The sequence below is a fragment of the Actinia tenebrosa genome, unplaced genomic scaffold (genome assembly GCF_029948245.1).
Source record: "Actinia tenebrosa isolate PJP-AT-01 unplaced genomic scaffold, QUT_ActTen_1.0 PGA_scaffold5__44_contigs__length_20552954, whole genome shotgun sequence".
Lineage (NCBI taxonomy): Eukaryota > Metazoa > Cnidaria > Anthozoa > Actiniaria > Actiniidae > Actinia > Actinia tenebrosa.
Window position 1 is genome coordinate 3,487,383 of NW_028292582.1, and position 14,299 is coordinate 3,501,681.

The 14,299-nt window shown below is 37.4% G+C and overlaps 3 protein-coding genes across 4 annotated transcripts; 2 read left to right on the forward strand and 1 right to left on the reverse strand.

The window, feature by feature from the left end:
• The first annotated feature begins 293 nt into the window (after positions 1-293).
• On the forward strand, positions 294-2,827 carry LOC116301771 (uncharacterized). 2 transcript variants are annotated; one of them, XM_031710888.2, is made up of 3 exons: positions 294-651; positions 997-1,522; positions 2,289-2,827. In XM_031710888.2, exons 1-2 carry the CDS (start codon positions 314-316, stop codon positions 1,472-1,474), a joined length of 816 nt encoding a protein of 271 aa, XP_031566748.2. In that variant the 5' UTR covers positions 294-313; the 3' UTR covers positions 1,475-1,522; positions 2,289-2,827. The 2 variants fall into 2 exon arrangements, with proteins under 2 accessions (XP_031566748.2, XP_031566747.2); XM_031710887.2 differs by lacking the exon at positions 2,289-2,827 and having other exon boundaries at positions 997-1,569.
• Positions 1,719-9,816, reverse strand: LOC116301769 (uncharacterized). Its single transcript, XM_089037834.1, has 11 exons — positions 8,785-9,816; positions 8,033-8,092; positions 7,587-7,639; positions 6,353-7,189; positions 5,590-5,697; positions 5,166-5,247; positions 4,803-4,911; positions 3,620-3,743; positions 3,217-3,328; positions 2,822-2,928; positions 1,719-2,177 (listed from the first exon to the last, which is right to left on the reverse strand). Exons 1-11 carry the CDS (start codon positions 9,637-9,639, stop codon positions 2,090-2,092), a joined length of 2,535 nt encoding a protein of 844 aa, XP_088893960.1. The 5' UTR covers positions 9,640-9,816; the 3' UTR covers positions 1,719-2,089.
• Positions 9,817-9,932: 116 nt separating this feature from the next.
• LOC116301770 (uncharacterized) lies at positions 9,933-13,933 on the forward strand. Its single transcript, XM_031710886.2, has 2 exons — positions 9,933-10,485; positions 11,039-13,933. The coding sequence occupies exon 2, from the start codon at positions 11,066-11,068 to the stop codon at positions 12,671-12,673; it is 1,608 nt and encodes a 535-aa protein (XP_031566746.1). The 5' UTR covers positions 9,933-10,485; positions 11,039-11,065; the 3' UTR covers positions 12,674-13,933.
• The last annotated feature ends 366 nt before the right edge of the window (positions 13,934-14,299 follow it).

Consider the following 14,299-nt stretch of genomic DNA (forward strand, 5'->3'; position numbering starts at 1 on the left):
TGAATGGTTTGAAATCTGTCATTAGAACTGCACCTGTATTGTAACTAACCACAAATTAGAGACTTCAAAATCGTTATTATGGAGGAGAAGGTCAAAGAATAATTATTATTGGCTAGAAATTAGTGAGTTATGAATAAATAATGTTATGAACACATTTAACAAAGATTTTTCAAACATTATGAAAACCTCAAAATCTTGCAAAGTTTTCGACAGATTTGATACTGATGACATACATTGAAATACATGGTTGCGAAGAGCAAAGGCAAAGGCTTCCTCTTTGAATCTTGAATCACACAACTTTAGTTTCCACATAATGAATTTGGATTCTACTTATTTCCATGGACACCGGTGTCCAGTATTGGATGATTATCTTAGCATCCACGAGGAGACCAAAGTAACAGAAGCAGTTCTAAGATCCTGGCTCGATGGCCAAAAAAGACCCAGAACGGGGCGACGCCGTAGCCGACGCCGTCCGCGAGAAAGGCTGGCTTACGAGTTAGAAGAGCTCAGAGATATGGTAGAAGACAGTCTTCTTACCGAGAAGAATGAACAATCGTTTCCCGATCCAGAACAGATGGCTTTAGACGAAAAATTGTTGTATTTTTTGGAATGGAGGAACCAGCTTCAGATACTGCATAGCTCGATTGGCAGGTGGGATTTGAATTATAGTTTCTTAAAAACGTTTGTAACTAGTTTGCGGAGACATCATTAAACCTTTTCTCCTGATGTCTCAAGTTTTATTATACTTCGTCCCCGAGCCCGAGTTTTGTCTTCCAGAAAATTCCGAAACCTCCAAAACATCTTCAATTGGTCGGATTCATATTTTTTTAGATTTGTCAAAGCTCTCCACACAGCTAGCTTTAATTATTCCGTGAAACGAATTTTCAACGGTCTGATTTAGGATTTTTCGATTGTCGGAAGCCAAAGCAGATCCAGGCACGAATCCAGGCAAAAATGTGACCGTTCTTCGTTTAATGACAAATTCTTATCTTTCAGGTCGTTAGACATAGCAAAACGTTTGCGTGACGTGTACAGCAGAGCAGAAATCCGAAGTCTACAAGAAATCCAGGACGACCTTACCGACTATCTTTACGAAACCGACCACTTACAGCAAAAAGCGCGGGAAAAACTCGAGGAAATATGCAATACACCTCCCCAAACGCGTCGCACCGGAAATGACAGCGGTTACCAGTCTCCAAGAGTGAGCACACCTTCGCGTAACCATAGCAACAAATATTTGGCGGGCGTAGTGAAGGAGGCTGAGAAAATCAAGGCAGAGAGTACAGAGGCATCGCTGAGGTTGGAGAATGAGGTAGAGAGGCTGAAGGCTAAAAGCATTGATATGGCCAAGGACCTCGTGGCTCTCAATAAAGTCATCGAATGCCAGAAGAAAGAACTCGTAGAGTTGACAAGAATGAAAAGAAATAATGAAATGGCCGAGAAAGAACTTGAGTTGGACGAATATGCCTACTAAAACTGTGCAATGATCTTGAGGGCTTTGTTCAGAGGCCAACTTTGTTTGGTAAATATTTTTTTGTGACGGTATTAAAGAGAGCATGTGTGATGTGACTGCAGTAGCATAGTTTACCTGACAAACGGTTTTACACTTCTTAGGAGTATCTATCGTTGCAATGGCAGCGCAACGAGTTGCATGCAATCCAACGTAAGGGTAGTTTGGTTCTAGGGCCCCACGGCACGGGAGAGTACTACTCTTGTTTTCTCAAAATATAATATCATTTATTTTCATTCACGTTTCTTTTACAAAAATATATTAGAGTTGCCGCGCGTTTCTGCCAACTTAATCGACAGCTTCAGACGTTGCATTAATAGACCTTGGTAATATTCCAATGAATTCTTTAGTAAGTTAGATTGACGTTAACCAAGACATCAGATGAAATGTGTCTGGAGTTGCCCGAGTGGAAGAATCGTCAAGCAAAGTGATCATCTAAGTCGTGGCGGTTTTCATTAATGATATCCGTCACATAATGTCATGAAAAATGACAACCAAATGTTATGGAAAAATTTTTCATCAACCTTCAAGTTTTACGGCGTAGTTTACCTCTATACTTTCATTTTTTGATTTACAAGATTATTTTGGTTTAGCCTTCGGGGTTTCTTTGGCTTGTGCTTTTCGTGAAGTGGTCTTCATTGTATTCTTAAACTTTTTGTCATCTCCCCTAAAATCCCAAAGATAAATTATCGTTACTTCTTCCTTTACTTTGCATTATATCTTTTTCTAGTTCTTATAGTAACGCTGTGTTTCTTGATTACTGATTCATTTATTTCAGTGTCAAAATATTCACACAAATACCAAAGGTAAAGTGAAGAATGTGCAACTGACTTCAAGAATACAAACGCTGAAATTCCACGGACCTTCGCTGGAACACATGCATATTTGTATAGGAAATCGCACGATCTCTCGAGTACAATTCGGAATTTATAGGTACGAGTGATGTATTGAAAGTTTTCTAGATTAGACAAGCCTTTAGGCGGGTATCTATAAATTCCGAATTGTACGAGAAGATTGTGCGATTTTTTGTTTATAATACACTCAACAAAATTGAGCAACTTAATTGGGACTCTACAGAGTACAATTTGGAATTTAATTGTACTCCTCTTGTCCAATCAGAATCGAGTAATTTTGTTGAGTGTATCATAATATGCAAAATCGAGGCGAACTCTGAACAACGAAGAATTGGAAACTGGACTATCATACTTTACGTAAGAACTAAAGCCTTGTCATAGGTTTGAAAGAGGCTATATTTAAACCAGATATTCTTTCTGCGACAGGCGTACTGTTTAGTTAGTTAATTGTACTTACTTGCTCATGAGTGTCTTGTTACGACATCCTCTGCCTCCTTCCCAGTGCGATGTCTTTGCTTTTGTCGTAGAAGAATTGCATGCAACGCACGGGTTTTGTGAATACGGCTGAATGGAAAAAAGAAGAACCTTACAATTATCATGACACTTTTTTGCGTTTTAGGATGTTTTTTTCCCTTCTCGGCGACGACATGTTGTGTCACATGAGATATTTCTGGTTATATTTAGGTTATTTCAAGAAGACCGCATCAATGAATTCCTTGATAGTGCTATTAACTTCATATAGACAACAAATTGCCAAAGACAGTTTTAGATAATTATGAAGCTAGTCTGTAACGTTAGAAAAAATGGCGGGAAACCTTCACGTGACCTGCTAAGACACCTATAGCTTTTTACCTGTTCTTTGGAGCAGAATCCACAGACCATTCTGTTAGCAAATTTCATCTCGTGGTCTTCGTGTTCTTCATGACAAATGTCACATGGGTAACACTTTCCACAACATGGAAATCTACGGTGAAAAAGAGATAGAAGTTAAACGAAGCGCCGAAGCCAAAATAAGGTGGGTAACACAGTCTTAAGGTCTGGTAAAGTAAAGTAGAGTAGAAGATGGTCTTATTATTCAATATCCCGCACGGAGAGTAATGGAGTAATGCAGACAACCCAGAAAAGATTTATAAAGCTTCCCAAGTCTAGAACTTCCAGCAACTCTTAGCAGCTATCTAGACTGTTTTTCCGAGTCTGGGGGTTTCGTGAAAATAGGAAAATTTCTGAGATTAGGTGAGCTCAGATTTCGCTTTACCTCAGCCAACGGTGACTCTTCTTGTAGTGTTTGCAAGTACCATTGTCTGGGAGAGGAAATCCTTCTTTTAGGCCCGGTGTTTTGGGCTTCTTCTTGGGCTTCTCCAGCAGAACATCATTCTTGTCTGTGGGTTGAAGTTTCAATACAACATTGAAAATAATGCAAGTATCATAAAAACAGTTACTATATTATTGACAATATTTTTATGACGGAAAATCAATAATTACAAGCAAGTGCAATATTTCAATTTTGCATGCCAATACTCCATTTTACAGTTCCGTTCCGAGCCGAGGCTGGAGTTTCCGCGCATGATAAAAAGTATAGATTTGCTATGCGTGAAAACTGCAGCCTTGAGTTGCAACTATTATTCGTGGTCACTCGAACGGAACTGTAAAATGGAGTATTGGTGCCTTTCCATTGGCTATTAGTGACAAGGTTTAAATATATATTGTCATCTTATGGGACCTGAATTAGAGGGACTGGTGGGCTTACCCACAACCTCTGCAAATAAAATGCTGGATTTTGTCCTCAAATGTGTGTTGCATGTATGCTAAGAAAGATATTTGCATATAGAAATAGTCACTACAAACACCCAGTATCCAACTTTTCCTCATCATCATCTAGCGGTCGCAACCAAGATGGAATTAACAATGCTAGAGCAAGAGTCTATCCATCATCGAACAAGGAAGGTCCTAAATCAAGAGAAAATGAACTAAGAGAAGGAATGCCCGTGCCCCATCATGTGCACACTTTGATGCTATTTTTAGAATCAACCGATAATCATGCTTCCCTTTAGTGCCTCGTTTTAGGACATGAAAAGCGCCATATTTCTCTACGTCCACAACAAAAACACAGGCTTTGTTTACTATAAGTCTGGAAGCCGTCTACCCTTGAGAAATCAACCAATCAGGTTCTTAGCTCAAAATATCTTCAAGCTAAAAATAGCACCAAATTGTGCACATGATAGTTACAAGGCTATATAGGAAGGATTCCTTCTCTTAGTTCATATTCTCTTGTCCTAAATTGTTTGTTGTGTGTCCATACTTAGTATGTCAATAAAGTTAAACAGTCTTCATCTTCTATTCAGGCATGGGAGTCTCCAGCATATAACATCTAGCATTTCAAAAGGGGATATTTACTAAAGTCCCCATTGTTTTGATATACTACAAATTACATTACACACCTTGTACACCAGTGGGTGTGAGTTCAAAGAATCTTGTTGATTCTACCTTGAAGGCAAGCTTTTGGTGGCATTTACCACACCATACTTGGTTTGTTCCATAATGGGGTCCCTGGAGAAAAAACATTAATTCACTTAATCATATCATTATTTTATTAGTAATACTTTTTGTCAACCAAGAAACAACATTTTAAAAATCTTAAAATTAATATTTTTACTTTTGAAACAAAAGGAATTTTACAGTAAGTCCTTTAAAAAACCAATAAAATTGTATTTGAACTTCTGTTGAAAGGAAAAATCTGCAGACAATACTACTGTCTATATTCATACATCAAGTATAATAGTCAAAGATCAAAGGTCTCTTACTTTTATGCTTGTCTCAGAGGAGCATGCAAGGCATCCAGCAGTTAGCTGCATTTCTGTCATGATCAGGTCAAAAGGATGCCATCTGACAAAAAAGCAAAGATTAGAAAAAACAGTCAATTTAAAGTTTACCAGGGTTTTCATTGCTATGCATGACAAAACTGGTGCAACAGGTTAATTAGCAGTAGACCACTCTCAATCAAATATTAAATCTCTTCAGTATGTAAAGGTACATGAGAACTGTACTCTAAAAAATATTTGATTGAATAATTGTATTCTTCTGCTATTTAGCCTTTCTCAACTTTTGTCTAAATCAACAAGGGATGAAAGCTGTGGTAAAAATATATCTATGCACACAAAGGTTTTTTTTATCATTGTTGGACCCAATCTAGAAAATTATTCCGGATTTTCTAATTCAATTCCTTACCCTTCTAGATCCAAATACCCAAGTGTTGATGAATACTGGTGAATAATGGCAGGCCTGAAGGTAATCCTCAAAACATTTGAACATTTGTCACATCTGACTGCTGAGCTTCTGTAGAAAGCAAACATGAGCATCAAACAATTAATAATCTACTATAATTTGCCTATTAGAAAAGTACATTTAGGCAAAGGAGTTGCTGATGAAATAATTTAGTCAACAAACATGAAACTGGGTCCTCCAGTTTGCCTGCCTCTACAAAACTTATAGTTGTGACAGGGAAGCTTAATTTTATTTTGATCTGTGAATTAGACATGCCCTGACTTAGATCAGCCCAGAGGTTATTTCAGGATTTGATCCGTGAGTTAGCCATGCCCTGACTTTGATCAGCCCAGAGGTTGTTTCAGGGTTCAATCTGTGAGTTAGCCATGCCCTGACTTAGATCAGCCCAGAGGTTGTTTCAGGGTTCATTCTGTGAGTTAGCCATGCCCTGATTATGATCAGCCCAGAGGTTGTTTCAGGATTTGATCTGTGAGTTAGCCGTGCCCCGACTTAGATCAGCCCAGAGGTTGTTTCAGGGTTTGATCTGTGAGTTAGCCGTGCCCTGACTTAGATCAGCCCAGAGGTTGTTTCAGGGTTTGATCTGTGAGTTAGCCATGCCCTGATTATGATCAGCCCAGAGGTTGTTTCACTGTATCAATAAGGTCCAAAAGGCTTTGTCAACCATCCTTATCTTTAAGCTGTAAAATCTTACTTCAGGGCCACTAACCTTGCCTTTTCCACTTTGATGTCTGTTTTTGTTTTACACTTTAAGCACTCCATCATCAATGTCACAAAGTTGGTGGTCAGAGTTGATGTGTTCTCAGATAGTTCAAGTTCCTTAAATCTTATTTCTGTTCCCCTGTGTTGGTCATTACCAACACCTTGACTTAGTGGTTCTCCTTTTGGCATATCATGGATTTGGTATCCCTCGTAACTCTCAAAGTTTGTATCTTCACCATCAACCTTAAGGTCATTTTGTGCATTTTCTGGCGCTTGATTCTCTGCTTTTTTCAGTGACAAGTCTTGATCAACAAACACAATGTGATCTTTTGGAGAATCTTCAGTTTGTGTTCTATCACCATGGGAACCTTTACTGGACACAGCTTCCTTACTACCCTTATTTTTGTTGGGTTTTTTGAAAGTTAAAAAGTCAGACAGGAGAAGTTCTTTCCGTTCAGAACTTGTGTAAGAATAAGAATTGTCTTTCCTTTTTTGTTTCTGCTGAGTTTTCTTTTCTGTTCTGCTTCTATGATGTTCTTTAGCTTTATTTGGGTCCATGTTTTCACTATCACTTTCAACTTTTCCTTTTTCATGTTTAAGCATTTCCTTTCTCTCAGAACTGTCCTCCTCATGATAAGACTCATTCATATCTAAGCTTTCTTCTTCATTTGCATCCATTGCTGCTTCCTTTTTCTTCATTTCTCTGGCAGCTTCAATAAAAAGTTCTTCAATATTTCTGTCTAACCATCTTAGGAAGGGTCTGAATGGAAGATCCACAGTGTCTTTGGTGCTTCTGGCAGCTTGTTGCTGTTCCAACCACCTTGATATTCCTTTGTTTGTAAATCTACACATTTCAACCATAAAGTACAGGCCTTTAATATTGCAAAATCAAGACCCAACCAAGTATTTACACCTGCAGTGAGGAGTGAGGGGTTCAAGGTGTGTGTATGTGTGCGGTGGTGGGGGGGGGGGGGGGGGGGGGGGGAGGGGGAGGAAATGGCATGACCCCTCGCCCTTGAAAACCGAAGGACATCGTTATTTAAGCCATGACTTAAATTGGCCAATGCTATTGAACTATAGGATTTCATTTGGTTCAATTAATATCCTATAGTGACCTGGTTAATCTTAAGAATATATACTAGAAGGATGAAATTGTCAGACTTTTATCCTTAGTGAACAATGATGCCCCATTTTTCCAAAATCCTAAATCCACCACTGTTCAATCAAAATATATATCAAACCTTATCAACTCCAAGGGAAGATCCTGTTCCTCTGACAAGAATGCCTTAAACATCTATCAAAATTAAAAATAATTATCAAAACATTCAGTAAATTTTTGTGTATTATTTTATGCATGTCTTCATTTAATGGGGATAGGGGTAGTCAGATAAGACAAGCTACCTCAAATATGTGCATGCTAATGATAAAAATTCATGAACATATGCATGGACATGTGCTAGCTGTGTACAGTCACAAAGGAGGATTCAATTGGTAGAACATGAAAGAAGTGTTACAAGAAGCATGTCTCAAATTATAATAGCCATTATTTTGGACTATAATGACAGAATAGAAAGTGTGAATGCAATGCTGTATGCTCTCGTGAAGCAACCCTAACCTAACCAATCAGGAAGTGACATTTAACAATCATTTAACAATATACATGTAAATCTAAGTAGCATAAACTTACCACTTTTGGATATTTCTCCGGAAAGATTACAGCTAAAACAATGACTTCAATGTCAAAAGGCTGAAAATAATACATTGCTTTAATTTAGCTCCAATTAAAAGTCAAAAGTTTCAACAAGTATTATTGCTTCAACTGGAGCCATCTAGTGTTTTTTCAGCCAATCAGATTGAGTGTAAAAAGTCACCCTAGTTTGTCAGCTTGAGTGACCATGAAATGATAGCTGGAAGTCAAGATTGGACGTGATGTGTTCATATATTTACTGTATTCTATCAAGTCCAACCTTGACTTGGAGCCATTGCTTTTTGCTCACTCCAGCAAATTCAGGAAAGGTCTTTTGGATTCAGATGACTAAAACCTAAAAATTTAATGTTTAGTTTTATGTAATTTGATAATAGGCATTTTAAAAAAGATCTCAGTCACTGCTCAGAAAGAGACTGTTGTTATTTATGGGAGGGGTGGTATGGGTAAGCAATTATGATTTATCTAATGCTTCCCCTTTTTTCTACTGTAATGTTGAAATTCTTTTATTTCAACAAATATAACCTATGTACTGTATTCCAAAGTAAATGAGGGGGAGAATTAAATGAGAGCTTGCAAGAACAATTTCAAGTATGCATTTTTTACAGACCAATTCCAAGTATGCATTTTTGCAGAACAATAATTCCAGAATGCATTTTTTCTCGTATTCTGAAATCCCATTTCAATTTCCCACTTTAACTGCAAAGGTTCTGAAATCTATCTTTTACGCTTACCCAATCAGGATCTGAAGGAGTAAAGTTAATATAGTATGTAGTTTGGTTGTTCTCATTCACAGTCTTCAGTCCAAGCTTCCCAAACCCTCGCTCCAGTTGATTCAGCTCTCTGGTCCTTAAATTCTTTACTTCATTGTCATCTAGCATTGAAAGCCTTGTAGATGTTGGTACAACCCTCGTTATGGTTCTGTTACCTTGCTTTTCATTTGCTTTTAGCTTCGTTACTGTATCTTTAGTAGTTTCTTTTTTACCATCCCCTTCCTTAGCTTTTTGGTTTTGCATGTTTTGCTCTTTGGGAGCCTTGTGCTGTTTTCTGTGATTTTTAGGTTTTGCATGAGAAAATTTACACGCATCTCCTCTGGCACATCCTGCTTTCGTGGAAAAGAATCGGCAACGCTGTTTGGAAGTTCTTTTTGGTTCTTTGCTATCTTTTGAGTCATGTCTTTCTGTGGTCCTTTCTGTGGCTGCTATTTGGTGATCATCATGTGACTTTGTCTGGTTTGAATCCAAGTCTTCAGAGCTAGACGGTTCTTTGACAATTCCTTCGTTTGTATCTTCTGAATTTTCTTGTGCAGATATCATTATTTCTGACGAAACTGACGTCGGAATTTCTACTTTTTCATTCATCGATAAACCTGAACTTTCCACAACGCTTTCAGGACTTTCCCCTGAGGTCGTCTTTAAAATTTTTGTTTTTTTGTCTGAATGCACAAACCTGCACTCGTCTCCAAACTTACAACGCTTATTCCTGGCGTAGAAGAAGCAAATTTTGTTGCTCTTTTTAGAATCGCCGGGATTTACAGGTTGTTTTTCGTCCATCAAAGATGAGACTTCTCCTGCTAGTTCGTCCGCCATGTTGTTTTGAGGGACGATATTTTACTGCACGAGGCCTTTAATTATATCTTTGATACTTTACATTTAGTGGTGCAATCGACTGTTTCACGTGACTGCGTGACTGTGTAACATTTCCGGTCATACAAAACGTCACATCCGCTTTGCAGGCTCAAGCGCAATAAAAAAATCCAGCGGCTTTTACCTAAAATTGAAACTTTACTTCCGGATCAACGATCATCTAATTTCCGGTAATTAGCTTGTTTTTCGAATCAGTCACCAACGAACCATTCATTTAGCAACCTTTCTCGGCACTCATTCAAAAGCCGTAGCCGAGCAGCAGAAATGCTGTTAAAGAATTCTGATCTCATCACCGCCATCGCAAGTAAATAAGCTATATTCTGTGCATGATTTTAGTGCGTTTTATCGTGCCGTCGTTGGAGTAGATTTGTGAGAGGCGTTCGACTAGATTAACGAGCTGAATATTTTACGGGTGAAGTCATCTTCGAGAAATATTATTCTGTTGCTCGACGAGTCGAGAAAGGCTGCGTAGTTTCGTGGAATTTCAGCAATTGTGGAAAGTATATCTTCTACTCGAAGCGAAATACACCTTGGAGGGGATAATTGCGAGCTGAAACTTGTCTAGCAACAAGACTTACAACATATTGATGAGGTGGAAGTCCAGGGGATGCTTGTAGGAGTGTTCGTGCTAGCTATATTGAGTCAAATAGTGGCACGCTGTGATAGAAATGAAGTATGTCTTTCCACAGCACTCGTAACCTGCCTGACGTAAATTAAGCAAGATCTGGAGTGTTTTCATTCAAATCAGTCACCCGCTCGGACATAGTTTAGCGGCGACAACATTCACAGGTAAGAGCAAGAACACACAGTACCATCTAAGCGTTTCCAAATTGCTTCTTAGTTCAAGCTTTTAACGGTAGTCAAAATTATCACAAAAGCGAAAGAGATATGACATAGTTTTATTTCATGAACGGTCTGTCCTCTATACAAGGTTGATTTAGCCAAACTTGTTAAATGAAATAATCTAAATGGCATTTGATTGTTGAAGGTTTTATACACCTAATTCAGCACTTCAAAATGACCTATTTCTGATACAAAAGCCTCAAGTATTCTGCTTGTCTTACACCCAGTTGTTGACATGTAACGTTTTAAAACAATAACTGTGTTCTTTTGGGTGAAAAAATATTTGTTTTTGTTCGATCGCTTTTAGACCTTAAGGTTCTTTATGTTCGACCTCGTGAGGAATAATACGTTTCCGCTTCTAAAAATAATTCTGAACACATAAATTTAGCTCGGTATTTCGTCAAGGTATTCCTGATATCGCTTGGCGTATGTTGACACAAGCTCTCGATGGTTTTTGCCAATATACCGATTGACTTGTTCTTTGTTTGCTCAAATATAGTTCCATCCGTTGAAGCAAGAAGACAAGATGCCAAAACCTCAGACGGTACTTTGTTATATTTGTGGCAGAGAGTTTGGGTCGTATTCGATAAATCTTCACGAGCGACAGTGCGCTAAGAGATGGGAAAAACAGAGAAACAAAGAAAAGGAAGCCGAAAAAAGCGAGCAAAAGCGAAAGAGTTCTACTTCTAAGGATAAGTTGCGAGATCCTTGGGTACGAAAGGATGGGCCTTCGATAAAATCACACTCGAAGTACTCTAAGAGTATGAATGATATTCGATTACCCAATGGTGACACGCATGTTACAGAGATTGAGAAAGAAATAATACATGATGCTCGACCCTCAACTGTTACTTTGAAAGACAGGGACAAAGTAAATGGTGATCTGTCTGCTGAGGAAACCGAGTTCAACACCACTGCTAGGGACGTATCACCTGAAATACCAAAAATTGCTAGACCAGGAACTGCAGTCTTAAATAAAAAATATTCTTCACCTATTTTACCAAGTAGAGTCAATCCAATTTCGCTAATGAAGGCAAAGGATGGTGAGAATGAGGGACACTCAGAAAAGGGACGTTTGGAAAAGGAAGGACATGTAGAGAAAGAAGTCAGCACTCTGATGGAACCATCGATCACTTCCCTTAGAAAACACTCAGCACCTGAACATATTGGCATTAGGATTTCTAATACCTCACCGGTATCATCAACATCATCTCATGCATCAACAGATTCACAGGAAACCCCAATGAGAGTCCCTGAGGGTATGCCTAGGTTCAGATCAACCAAAAATCCAAACCTTTTAGTGTGTTATATTTGTGGTAATGAATTTGGATCAAAATCTTTGAAGATACATGAGCCGCAATGTTTAAAGAAATGGAAACTTGCTAATCCAAGATATTATTCGCGAAAGGGAAGCCATGGAGGAATGTTTAAGGCTGACTCTGTGAATGCTATACATCACAAGGAAAATGTTCTTATGCACAGTAAAAATGGTAACCTGCCTAACGGCCTGACAAGGAAGGCAACATTCAAGTCAGCATCTTGTGAAAATCTACTTGATGCATGCATGGGTGGTAGAAACTTAAAACCAACCAATAGTCTACAAGCGTTGAAGGAATTATCAAAGTCTCATAATAGGCTGTACACCCCATCAAAAAAACCCACGATGGAACCCTGTTATATCTGTGGTAAGGAGATCATAAAACACTCGCTTGCAGTTCATGAGAAACAATGCAAGAAAAAATGGGATGCTCTAAAGGAGAAGGATGAGAAGAAGCTCTTGGCAGCCAGCAAATTACCATCAAAGAGGCATTCAGTTCATCTTCCTGTCAATATCAAAGTAGATAAGACAGGAGATGTTGATAATAATAATTTGGACAACCCTCATAAAAGCCAAGAACAAATCAGTACATCAGAAGGTGAGAGACAAAGCACTACGAAAGTAACCAAAGAAAGGAAACCTTCAAATGTCACTTGCTATATCTGTGGTCGAGCATATGGTACAGCTTCAATATCGATACATGAGAAACAGTGTCAGAAGAAATGGGAGGCAGAGTCAGCAAAAAAGGAAGCTCTTTTGAGACCTAAGAGTGGAAAGAAAAAGACTAAACCCAGACCAAGTTCATTTGTACTGTAATAATGATGACCTTGAGGGAATGGAACAGTATGAAGCATTACTTATGAAGTGAGAAGTTAGATCATCATTACTGCCAGTCATTAAGTGATCATTCCTTATATTGTAGCCTTTGGTGTCTCATTAAAGCAATGTTAAATGGTTTCTCAAGGCAACTTAGTTATTGGAAAATAAGTCCTAGCAGCTTAAAATGAAGAATTAGCTAGCACTTACAGATAGCCTTATTTTAGATCCCAAGTATTATCCTGCTACAAACTAGAGCTTAATTCAATCAAAGTAGAATTGATCATTTTTTAATTTATCATTACAACATCCATCATTCAACAGTTTTAAATCTAATTCCCCAAACTTGTAACTGATTTAAGATGTTTAGTATCATTATATCATACAACAGTGAGAAAATTTTTTTCCAGTTGATTTGTTATGAGTACGGAGGCCGATTATTATTTATTACCATTGCATTTAATTATTGTAACATTAAGGTAGTTTATACATTTTAGAGATAATTTTTAAAGGATCATTATTTAATGTCTAAAAATGTGTCAATAGTCTTATTGATTGATGGAGGGTTAGAGTTCACAATAAGAAAATTATCTTTCTTTAAAGAACTTTTTCACCCAAATTTTATTAAATTAATTCTACATCAGTATTAGGTTTTTAATGTAGATAAAGCAAGCTTTATTTACTTCAAATATTGTTAGTCAGGGGTGTTTTTTTTCTTTATAGGAGTTTGTGTGAAAAATTTGTATGTGAATAATCTTTCTGAGATGAAAGTACAAATTGATTGTCACTTGCACACACAAGCTTTAGTATTTTATGCAATGTGCAGCAGAAACGCAGCTGACAGTGCAAAATCAAGAGTGCTTTTCATGTTTCTTGCAGCCCTAGATGCAACTTTGGGTCTCAGTCTTTGGCTTCTCTGAATGAAAAAGGTTTCCATCATTGTAAATGTGATGGCTGGAAGCCAAAACAGGAAAAAAACTTGCTGTTCATGTGGTTTGTAAAAACAAAAGAAGTGCTCTTAATTTTTTTTATTGTTCCAGAGAAACATATTGTGAGCATTAGGGATGTTTCTTCATTAATCCAGCTTTGAACGGCTTTTATTTTACTTTGAAATGTTTTGTTGTTTATCAAATTTAAAAGAAAAGAAAATATTTATGGAAGTATATCTTGGAGGGAAAAAAGAAACAAACAGTATTGTATGTGATAATAGAACATTTTGTATTGAAACCAAAGAATAAAAAAATATTTGAAAAACTCAAATTTGTTCTTGAATTTACTTGATTTTCAAAAACAATTTTATCATTATATGCTTTGCATTAGTACATGCAAATGTCTTTTTTATTTAGGAGCTAAAAATTTATGCAATGTAAACACAGACTAAAATTCTTGGAAGAATTGAAATTTAATGACTTCAAGTTTTCTACAGTAAGTTATTGAAAATATTTGACATGTCAAACACAAGAGGCTTGTTTTTTAAGCTCTTTTAATGTCAGACTTAGACTTTGTTGTTAGCCTTTTGTACTCTTTTCTTCTCAAGAACACAAGAGAACTGTTAAGTTTGTTCTAAGAACCAGTCAAACTTGACACCTTGGTTGAAGTGGTGTTTATATTTCTGGCTTTTGTTCA

What these genes read in the sequence shown, in the direction of transcription:
- LOC116301769 (XM_089037834.1), bottom strand. Translation starts at nt 9,639, where the DNA reads ATGGCGGACGAACTAGCAGGAGAAGTCTCATCTTTGATGGACGAAAAA. An exon ending in CTCCTTCAGATCCTGATTGG is followed by an intron (nt 8,093 to 8,784) that starts GTAAGCGTAAAA and finishes TATTATTTTCAG; the next exon opens with CCTTTTGACATTGAAGTCAT. An exon ending in CACACCCACTGGTGTACAAG is followed by an intron (nt 3,744 to 4,802) that starts GTGTGTAATGTA and finishes TTCAACCCACAG; the next exon opens with ACAAGAATGATGTTCTGCTG.
- LOC116301771 (XM_031710888.2), top strand. Translation starts at nt 314, where the DNA reads ATGAATTTGGATTCTACTTATTTCCATGGACACCGGTGTCCAGTATTG. An exon ending in CTGCATAGCTCGATTGGCAG is followed by an intron (nt 652 to 996) that starts GTGGGATTTGAA and finishes CTTATCTTTCAG; the next exon opens with GTCGTTAGACATAGCAAAAC.
- LOC116301770 (XM_031710886.2), top strand. Translation starts at nt 11,066, where the DNA reads ATGCCAAAACCTCAGACGGTACTTTGTTATATTTGTGGCAGAGAGTTT.